Source organism: Volvox carteri (assembly GCF_000143455.1).
Source record: "Volvox carteri f. nagariensis unplaced genomic scaffold VOLCAscaffold_76, whole genome shotgun sequence".
NCBI lineage: Eukaryota > Viridiplantae > Chlorophyta > Chlorophyceae > Chlamydomonadales > Volvocaceae > Volvox > Volvox carteri.
In genome coordinates, this window is record NW_003307619.1 from 520,434 (window position 1) to 531,268 (window position 10,835).

The 10,835-nt window shown below is 58.7% G+C and overlaps 1 protein-coding gene across 1 annotated transcript; it reads right to left on the reverse strand.

Moving 5' to 3' along the window:
- Positions 1-207: 207 nt before the first annotated feature.
- On the reverse strand, positions 208-7,617 carry VOLCADRAFT_119736 (uncharacterized protein; the record flags this gene model as incomplete). Its single annotated transcript, XM_002957613.1, has 10 exons — positions 208-407; positions 834-927; positions 1,331-1,507; positions 1,973-2,092; positions 2,881-2,988; positions 3,407-3,461; positions 3,952-3,995; positions 4,713-4,832; positions 5,372-5,670; positions 7,602-7,617. The coding sequence occupies 10 exons, from the start codon at positions 7,615-7,617 to the stop codon at positions 208-210; spliced, it is 1,233 nt and encodes a 410-aa protein (XP_002957659.1).
- Between the last annotated feature and the right edge of the window lie 3,218 nt (positions 7,618-10,835).

Genomic DNA, 10,835 nt, shown 5'->3' on the forward strand with positions numbered 1-10,835 from the left:
ATACAGATACACATACATACAGATACACATACATACACGCATACACACGCGCATACACGCATACATGCATATACAACATACATACACATACGTACATAAGCACACAGTACATAAGCACACACACACAGTCATGGCGGTGTCATGGCTTTTTGAGCCGTTGTCCATATACACACACAGCTCGGCTTCGAGACATACTCCTCCCCCCTATCACTCCTCCACCGCTCCGAGCAACCGCTCCCCCAAGGTGACCGTAAGGCCCATCTGCTTGCCGTCCCGCACCACGTCCAGTTTAACACGGTCGCCGACTCGGTGCTCGTCCAGGACGTCGTACAAATCCGCTGACGAACGTACGGCCTTGCCGTCCAGCCCCGTAATGACATCCCCAAGCACCAGATCCCCGAAAATGTCTGCACGAAGGCGACACACCAACCCCCGGAGGGGGGGGGGATTCGGGGGATTCGGGGGAGCAGTTGTGTTAGTTGGTGGTGGTGGTTATGGAACACATGAAAAAGAAACTGTACACTGACAGTTAACGGTTGGCTGTCGAGACACGGAAGCCCGAGACCTGCTAAAAACATTCCACCTGGAGGTTTAGACGGCTGGGTGGTAGGGGGACTCGGCCAGCGGGCTAGTAGAGGGAGGCCACACACACACACACACACACACACACACACACGCGCGCGCACGCGCACGCGGGTAAATCTACAACTCCCCCTACTTCACACAATCATACACACATACATACATACATACGCACACGGTTTACCCCCCACCTCCCGAAAAGAACATCCCGCTCCCCAGCAGCGCTACTGAGGGATGCTGCCGACACCTACCTCGATGTGTGGGTCTCAGCCCCGCCGCATGTGCGGGGGAACCCGGGGGCACCTCCAGCACCAACACACCCTCCAAACCCACACGCTCCAGAACCTGTACAGCAGTCGGAAACGTGCGCGTTGTAGTTACAGTAGCACATAGTTAAAAGATTGCAAACAACCGAGGGAGGAGAGCAACAGAGAGACAAAAGTCACCAGCACGGGCAGCAACCGGCCACCAACCGGCAACAGAAGCTGCTGGACTAGGTGGACGGGTCGATGGCAACGGGCCACAAGACGCAACAGTGTAAGCATACTGCTTGTCGCCTGTTATAACATACATACATACATACATACATACATACATACATACCATGCTACAACGTCCCAGATGGTTACGGCATGCACACACATGCACATACACACACGCTGTGTCCCCAGACCCCACTCCCCCTTCCCCACCCCCCCATTATTGGGGAAATCCTGCGGCTCAATACAGGGGACTGCCGTACCCATACCTGTGCCGGCGCCATCGTGATGCCCATCGCCGGCCGTACGGTCCTGCCGTACGCCAGAATCTGGTTGATAAGACCGCGAATGGCGTCAATGGGCACGGCGAAGGACATTTTGCCCCCCCCGGCCCCGCCCCCGCCGCTGCTGGCTGGCGGTGTCACCAACAGCCCCACCAGGCTGCCCTGGCGGCGCCAGGAGGGGGAAGAGGGCCACGGGGAGATCCTCCACTTCGATCAAATCCATCATAAACGATGTACGGCAATCGTCGTACGAACGGCCGCACACAGTCACACATTCTGTCCTGCTCTTGGCAAAAACGTACACACGCCGTACTTCTCTCCCTTGCAGCCGTACACCACCACCGGCGTCCGCAAACAGACAGACAAACAAACAGACAGACACACACCAGCCTTTCCCTCCGTCCCCTTCGAGAACTGCATCCGTGTACGGGAGAAGCGCGGGGCGGCCCCGACGGAGAAAACATAACAAGAAATGGATATGGAGCTGCTGCGGGTTTCGCCCCGGTCCGCGTTGCACTCCCCTCCCCTCCTCTCCCCTCCGTTCCGTTCCTCCTCACCCCCATTTTTAATTCCCTCTCCCCTCTTCCCCCCAACCACTATCTCCCCTCACCCCCCCCAAATACCCACCTTGCTGTCCAGCAGCACCCCCCCACTCCCCCCCGGGTCGGGGGCGCTGTCCACCAGGATAACCCCCTTGATGGGGAACAGACCGCCGGACAGCTCCTGACACAAGCCGCTCACAAGACCCTGCGAGTGTGTGTGTGCGCACGTACGTATGTATGTATGATGTGTGAAACAGGGGGGTGTATCTTCGCCCGTGGCAGCTACCCTGCGAAACCCTGCCTTCCCCGGTATTTCGGGGCACCCTCATCCAGTCACCCTAGTCAACTTCTCAGTGGATCGCTCAGGTTCCGCACCCACCACCAGCATCCAACGGAATCTGCCGGGTCGACAGCGGCCCAACTCCATTCCTGGTCGGCTCGCAGGTTAACTTTATCCCAGGTCACCACCGTCCATCAACTAGGGGCGCAATACCTTCCACCATCGGAAGGATTTTTGACCCTTACGGGTATCGATCCCGGGATCTCCCGGGGGCAATGGTCGCGCGTTACCAGTAGTGCCAAACCCTATGTATGTATGTATGTATGTATGTATGCGTTTGGGAAGGAGGGGAACAGCGCATGCAGATAAACAAAGAAACAACTGCCTGGGGGAGAAGGGCCACGTGCAGTGACCCACATACACACACACGCTGTGTACGACCTCCTAAATCCCCCACCCCCGAGGGACACGGACCGGGGTAAGGGGAGGGGTTGCTTGTCCCGACCGGAGGGGAAGCGCTTCCGATCGTACGTTAGGGAATGGAATTAGAAATTGGAATTGGCGACCGACGAAACCGCCTCCGATACTCTGTGTGTGTGTGTGTGTGTCTATCGCTCCCAGCACATTCCCGGCAGCTTCTCACCCCCCGGCCCCCAAACTCTCCCCTCATCTCGCCGTCCCCGTCCCATGCCCCCATGGTCCCCAGGACGCACCTGACTCAGTGTGTGCCCCAGGCCCCAGGGGTTACCAATGCCGTACACCGTTTGCCCCACTCGCAGTCCAGCAGCCGACCCAAGGGTCACTGGCTGAAGCTCACGAAGCTGCAGTGGCAGTGGCGGGCGGGCAGGGGATGAGCCAGGGGGGAGGGGGGAGGGGGAGAGAGAAGAGGGGGCGCCCGGTACTGCGCAACGCAACTTGCAAAAGGTGGGAGGCCGACGGGGGGTGAACGCACGTCATGGCCGGGTCCTGCGGGACAGAGGCAGGATGCGGGAGACGCGGCCCTCCCCCGCCTCCCCGCCCCGGGGGGTTATCGCCCTGCCCTTTAAGAAATACCTCCCCCTCCCCCCCTCGGTGAGATGGGGGGAGCCCCACCCTTACTTCCGAAACCCTAGGACGATGACTTTACCGATAAAGCTTTGGACGCCACTTCACTCCACTTACCACCACCACCACCACCCCACCAAACCCACCACCACCACCCCCACCCTAGCCCCCCTTTTCCAACCAACATTCACCAACCTTGCTTTTGGGCACCGAGAGCTTTAGCACGGCAACGTTTTTGGCTGCGTCGTACCTATGTACGGCGGCCGGGAGGGAAGGAAGTGTGACCGGATGCGTAAATGCATGGCTGCGTTGGTCATGATGGCGGTCCCCCCACCACCCCTCCCTCCCCTCCCCCCACCCCCAGGGTGTCGGGTTTGGGTTTTAGCGGGCAGCGCGAGCCAGGAAGCCGCCCACCGGCCCCTTCACCGGGGCTGGGCTGGGCTAGGGCGGGGGGGGGGGGAGGTTGGGGCTGGGGTAGGCGCCCAGCCCATACCCTGAACATGCATACATACATACATTTATCTGAAATCGGATGGGGTGAATGGATTAGGGTGCCCCTCTCGCACGGGAGAGCAGGGAACTGCCTCGGGAAAGGGGGCCGCTGGTGAAGCTATACCACCCTGTAAACAACATACATACATTTACCCCTGACCACGTGCCCCACCCAGCCCGGGGGGCCACCCCACACACACAGGCATACACAAGTGCATAAGCCGTGCATTCCAGCTAATGCACCGTACCCGAGCACCTTGGCCGTGTACGACGAGTTGTCGTACAGCGTCACCTTCAAGGCACATCACGAAGAGGGAGGATTCACAAGGGGGATGTACTGAGTACCGGATACGAGGTACGGGTGGATATTCAGGCAGTCAAACCGAGACATACACACACATTTGGTCAACGCAGTCAACGTGACAAGTCCACCAGTGCCGTACGACACTCTTTACCACCAGTCTACAAACCCCCTAAAACACTTAGACTGCAAAACCCGCATGTGACCTCTCCCCCGACCCCCAGGGGGGGAGTTATTTGTAAAGGCAATAAAACACTGATGATGACTGTTCTAGGGGAGTGGGGAAGTGAGTGAGCGAGCTATCTAGCGAATCTATGAATGGCTCTTTTTGGAGACGATGATGGTGATGTGATGGCAGAGGGTGAGTATCTCTGTCTGTATGAATGGTAGATAGGAAGGGGGACTCAATCCACTGACGCAATCCTCGCCCGCTCCTCCGCCCCGGCAATTCCCTCTCCCCCTTCCCCCCCGGCTTCGTACGACTCCTCCCGCCTACACCCCCAAACACACACCCACACCGTTCTCAGACCCCACCAGCCGAACTACAACCCCCCCTCATTACCCCTCCTGTACACCCCCACCCCCCACCTACATTGCATTGCATTGCATACACACAGCCCTCCTCCTGTCCTCCTCTTTTTCTTTCAATTCAACCCCCTCCTCCCCCCCCCTCCCCCCCCTTCACCTCCGGCCGTCCCCCTCTCCCACCTTGACCTCCGCCGCACCCTTCACCAGGTGGTAGCACGTGACCACGTGGCCCTTGTCGCCCCACAGAAACCCGCTGCCCTGGCCGTATGGCAGCTTGCCAAGATCCAGCGTGGTGAAGGTCTGTACGACGGCAGTACGGCCGGTGCAATCGGGAGGTGAGAGTTGACAAGAGGAAAAGGGTAGGTGGGGAGCAGATGCTGTGTGGTGTCGTTTAGCTGCCTGCCCGTGTGTTTGTGTGTATAAGTATAACCCCGGTGCACTGGTCGGGTCGCGGTCACTGTGGCTCCTTGGTCTTTTCCTTAACCGCCCTTCCCCCCCTCCCCTTTCTTACACATACACACACTCATACACATACACATACACATACACACACTCATACACATACACATACACACACGGAACGTTGACAGTTTGGTCGGAAATTTCTAACACGTCGCTGCTGGTGACTACGGAGCTTGATTCGGTAAAGTTAAGTTCGTGTACCGCCATAATCGGCAATTCCCTCATCGCTTCGAAGATTACTAGCACACACACACACACACACGCACACACACACACACGCACACACACACGCGCTCGTGCGTGCGTGTGCGTGTGCGCCCCTATTGCTCCGGTACACCTTCCTCGCCCACCCTCACGCACGCGCTGCCCATGCTCACCTGCATGGCCCGCATTCCGCTGATATTGACCACGGACGCCCGGTGCCGCTCAAACAGCCGGATCACCGCCGCCTCGCCCGCACCCAGACCCAGCTGCTGCGCCAGAGCCACCGCCCCGGGATCAGCATCCTCCCCTGCCGGAGTCCCCTCTCCCACACCGCCTGCTGCTACCGCCGTCGCCTGAACGCTACTGCTACTGCCGTTGCTGGAACTGCTGGTAGGTAGCGTCATGGCCTTGGAGGGGCTGAGGTCCAGGGGGGTTGCTGGTGCGGCGGCGGCCAGAGCTGAGGTGCGAGCGCCTGCAGGGTGGGGATCCCTCCATGTTGGTGGGGGGCGGCTGGGGGGCCCGGCGGCAGGAGGGCCGGATGCGAAGGCGACGGCTGATGAGGCCAGTTCTGCTAGGGGCACGGCTACTGGTGTCCGTTTGGAACTGCGGCGCTCTGGTGCCGAGGATGAAGATGAAGGTGATATGTAGAGTTGTGAGGGGGAAGGGGAGGAGGAGGAGGAGGAGGAGGTGGGGGTGTACGGTGAGGTGTCCAGGGGATCGTAGTTGCTGTTGCTGCTGCTCTCGGCTGTGCAGCTGGGGAGGATGCAGGTGCTGACGCTATTGCCTTTGCTGATGTTGTTGTTTCTGGGTTCTGATGTGAGTGAGGTGGCAGTAAGCACGCTCGGACGTCCAGGAGCAGCGGTGGCAGCGCATGGAGCGGGACGTGGGAGAAGACTTGCAAGGCAGAACACCAGCGCTATTGCCAGTAATCGTGTTGTGGCTGCAAGAGAGGTGCGTAACGTTTGCCATAACTGGAAGAACAAGCGGGATTTGCCGGTCCCAGCGGTCGCGTCGGATGGTGCTAGCTGTGACAGCTCCCGCGAACTTCCGCAAGAGACACCAAGTTTATTTACGAAGACAATTGAATTTGAGTCTGACATGTTGCAAGAAGCCCCTTCGCCGGGCCCTGCTAGCAAACATGGACGGAGCCGCCCAATTGTCCCGGGAACGTGAATTTGATGACAATTCGTCCATGAGCACGGTAAGATCAAATTGGACTGCGTATATCTATATACGCTACTCGTCCTTGTTCGTTGAGCAAAGTTCATTTCCCTTTCCAAACAGCTCCAACTCAAACAACAGACGGGAGATAACAACAATGTTAAGACATTCTAGATATGTTTCTAAAGTGAGATGATGGTAAAGCAGGGTTGTTTACTTGTCTTGCAACCTTGCCATGCCTGGCATGGTATGACTCAACGGCGTGACCCAGGCACCATGATTCATAGGCTGCTCGCGACCATGGAGTAGAAAGTTGTTCCAATTTTATTATTAAATACACATTCATCAATTTGCACTACGGTTCCATATGGAAAAGCCAATACCGTGCTACATTGCCGGGAGCAAAGGATATGTATGGGATGCAAGCGGTGTGTTCACGACAACCTAGTACCTATTGCAGTGCTCATTATCAGTTGTAATAAAATCGTCCCGCAATTCATGGCTGGCTTGGCTGCACCAACCACAGGGGCGATGCGACTCCGGAAAAAACACCGTATAATGGGTTGCTTGGTTGGCAACGTTGCCCGTAAGTAAAAAAACTGAGGACCGGATACAGTTGGTCAAAGGATTACACCTATAGCGTTTGTCTTGACCCAACCCCAGTTGACTGCCGCCGCCGGAACGGACTTGACCCTGAGCTCAACCTCAGAACCCCAGGCCTGCGGCACGACCACCTCATTCCCCCTTCGACCAAACGCCACCTCACGGGCTTCCGGAATCGTTTGATACTTTTCTCTGACTTGAGGGGGGCCTTCTGAGGGTCACCTTGTGACGTGTGGGGCCGCACCCCACGTCACTGCGTTGCATTCGCTGATGTCTGATACCTCAGACGGTACCGCGGCTGCGTGTTAAGACCTAGCTGCGATGCCGCCTTCCCTCCATGCGCTGCAGAATACAAAAGCCAGAACGAGGTCAACTACCTGCCCCTGGAGCTTAGCGCCGATGAAGTGACTCTAGCAACGAGGCAAGGTAAAATTGTCTCTGAGAAGCGTATATAACATTATTAAGCAAGAAATCAAAAAGGAATGGGAGACGTGCTTCGCCTTTACAAGGGCCCGCCGTGCCGGCGGCATTGTACGGGAGCAGTAGCCGTAGCAGCAGCAGTAGCAACGGCCGCCAGCGTTTCCCCGCAAAGAAGTAGAACAGAATATCGATGTCGCGTTGTTTCCCTTCCTTACTTACTATCCGGTATGCACATATCTCTCATTTGGCATTTGTGTGAGCCACGGGCCCAGCGGTGGCCGGGTTGCCCCAGCCTCACCCCGACCCCACCTCACCCCACCCCGCCCCCGTATTGCGAGGTGGAAATGGCGAGTGAGGCCTCAGAACCGCAAACGGCTCTAAGGGGGGCCGGAAAGGGCTCAACGAACTGCAACCACGTGTACACCACAATGGAAGCGCTCATCGCTCTATCCTCCTCGTCCTTCATGGCCAGTCACACGATGTCCATCCATCATTCAATCCTCCCCTTCCCCCCAAGAAAAGCACTCCACCATGCCCCCACGTGGCCAGGGTGGATTGAGCTGTTCCCGGAGACCTCCGCGCCAATTCGCGCGGCGGCAGCGGCGGCGGCCACCGCTGCCGCCGCTAGGATTTCCAACGCAGGCGGCGGCCGACCTGGCGGCAGCGGAGCCTGGAACCCCGCGGCGGCCGACCCGTATTGGGAAGCCGCGTACCAGGAGTACTACTCACAGTACGACCCACGGGCCGGTTTCACGGGCCGCGTGCTGCCTTTACTGCTGGGTTCCAAGCGGCGGCAGCTGTCCGATCTGCAGCTAGAGTCCACCCGTACAACGACAACAACGACAACGACCAGCAGAAAGGCACCTCGGAAGGAGGCGGACTCCGCTGTCGAGGTGCAGAGGGGGACAGGAGCAGGTTGTTGTTGTACGGGTGCGGAGGGAAACGGCGACAGGGAAAGCCGGAAGACGTCCACAGCGGCGGCGGAGGCGGCGCCGCCAGCGGCGGAAGCAGTGGACCGCTCGGAGCCGGCCTGGCGGGCGGCGGTAGCAGATGGTGGGTCGTACAAGTTGCCGCTGACGGCAGCGGAGGCTGCAGCATCTCGAGCGGGGCATGCCGCGCCGGCGGAGGCGGAGGTGGCAGCCGACGGGTCGTCTAGAGGCGGCGGAGGCGCAGCGGCGACGGCGGCGCCAGCAGGACTGAGGGGCTCGGAGGATGCGGAGGATGGGGTTATGGCAGCGGCAGCAGCACCGACAGGGGCAGAAGCGGCTGCGGTTGCGACGCGACCCGCGTCCGATGGAGGTACACGGGGAGGGGGTTTTGGAGCCGGCGGTGTACGGGCGCTGTGCTGTGAGGCTTAAGAGGCACAAGGGGAAGGGGGGAAAAGATGTTGGGGGGGCAGAGGTGGCAATTTTCGAACTGCTAGGGCAGCAGTTCGAAGTCGGTTTTTTTTTGTGCTGTAAACTTTGTTGCTGATGCAGTCCTCACTTGAACGAGATTACCTTCGGGGTGCGGCGTCCTGGCACGCCCTGCTGGACGTGTTTTGCAGCTCCGAAACCCCACAACCCGTCCTGTCCGGCCCATCTCGTCCTCCCCTCCCGCCCGTCCTGCCCAGGCCTCAGCCGTGTGGTTTGGTGCTACCCCTCCACCCCCCAGGAGCGACTCCGCTTCGCCGTCTTCACCGACTTGCACCGACAGGGGTGGGTGGGTGGGTGGGCGACCCGGGGGGTTGGGTCGATGTGGGTGAGTGGGTGTATAATGGTGGGGAGGTCCCTGCCGCTCCCTTCACCCTTATTCCTCCCCTCCCTGCCTCCATCCATCCATCCATCCATTCCTGCCTCCATCCCTGTCTCCCTCCCCTTTCCCTCCCTCCCTACACTCTTGCCCTGGCAGCAGCTTCATTCGTTCGTGGTTCGTCTCTCCCCTCCCCTCCCCTCCATGCCCTGCCTCCATCCTCGCCCTTTCCGTAGCGCACGTCATTACTGCGTATGTCTGGTCTCCCTCATGTGATGTGATGTACCCTCGTGACCCTTTGACGGCGACCCCCATCATCCCTTGGCTGCGGACGTGGGGCCGGCGGTCATGAGTCTTTCCTTCCCCCGCCCCTCCGGCCCCTCCGGCTCCCCGCCCTCTGTCCCTCCTGGACCATCCCACCTGGACCCACTCCGGGCCCGCCCGCCCACCTCTGCAGCTACATGATGACGGGGGGTATCAAGTTCGGCTCTGACATGTTGGCTTATCCGGGGGACCCCTCCCTCTACCACGCCCAGTTCACGGTGCGGCCGGTGTCCGCGGAGGAGGCGCTGAACCCCATGGTGCTCAAGGCAGTGGCCCGTGGGTCGCATGCGGCCAGGAAGCACCTGCTGCTGGCCTTCTACGAGGTGGGGGCGGTCGGGGCGAGGAATTGTCGCGCGGTGGGGGGGGAGGGGAAGATGGAATGTGGTAGAGAGATGGGAACTTCCGCAGGTTTGTGAGGGGGGTAAGATACGGTAAGCGTGTCGTTGCGTGCATGTGTGAGCGTATATGTAATGTGGCTGGTGGGGTGCGGGTTTGTTCACCCGGGTTTGTTAGTTGGCGCGATTTGTTAGTTTGTTAGTTCGCGCGGTTTGGTTGAGGGGCAACTGCGAGATGTCTCCTTCCATTTAAGACTTGAAGTAATCGGCTTGGGCCTGTGGTTGGGTGTACTGCATAACATATCTATGACGGTGCATTTTACAGGCCGTACAGCCCTAGCCTAGCCTAGACGAGCAGTTTGGCTGCTCTTCTGATCGCTTACACGGCGTTCTGTATTGAGAAAACAATTATAGATGTGCGAAATGCGGGGTAGGGGTTCCGTACAGGGTGGGGGACCGCGTGCCGCTACGGGGGGGTGGGAGTCTGAGAGAGAGTTACGGGCTGTGACGGCTGCCCATATATGTGTTCCCTAGATTTCAATGAAATGCGAGTTAATGCCCTAACTGGCCATTTAACAACTGCAGGAGCAGCAGGACGGGACAGAAGCTGAGGTATCCGCGTGGCCGCCGCCAAAGATTAAGTACATGTCGTTCGGGCCGGAGTCGGGATTCGGCTCGAAGGCGTGAGCTACGTGAAGGTGTTTCTTGGGCGGACCTTCAGCTGAGTCACGTGCTTGTGGCACTGGATGTGTACACGGATATGAGGAAAGGAGGTTACCGTTGGCGCAACTGTAACACCGTACCAACGCGTTGAGGCCGACGCACTTTGCGCGCACGCTGACAGGGTTGCTAAACCTTGCGGCTCGCTTTGAATATGATTGATGGTAATACGTGAGGCTTGGGCCGATATACGCGCTATGCCGAAACCGTCAGTATGGATTGAAACCAGCCCTTCAGCATTGGATACATGGAAGCCGTGTCTAAGGGGTGCGCATAAAGCAATCTGGGTGAAATTTTTTTTATGTCACAAAAGCAATCCAATGAAGTAAGGGCGGTGGTAACC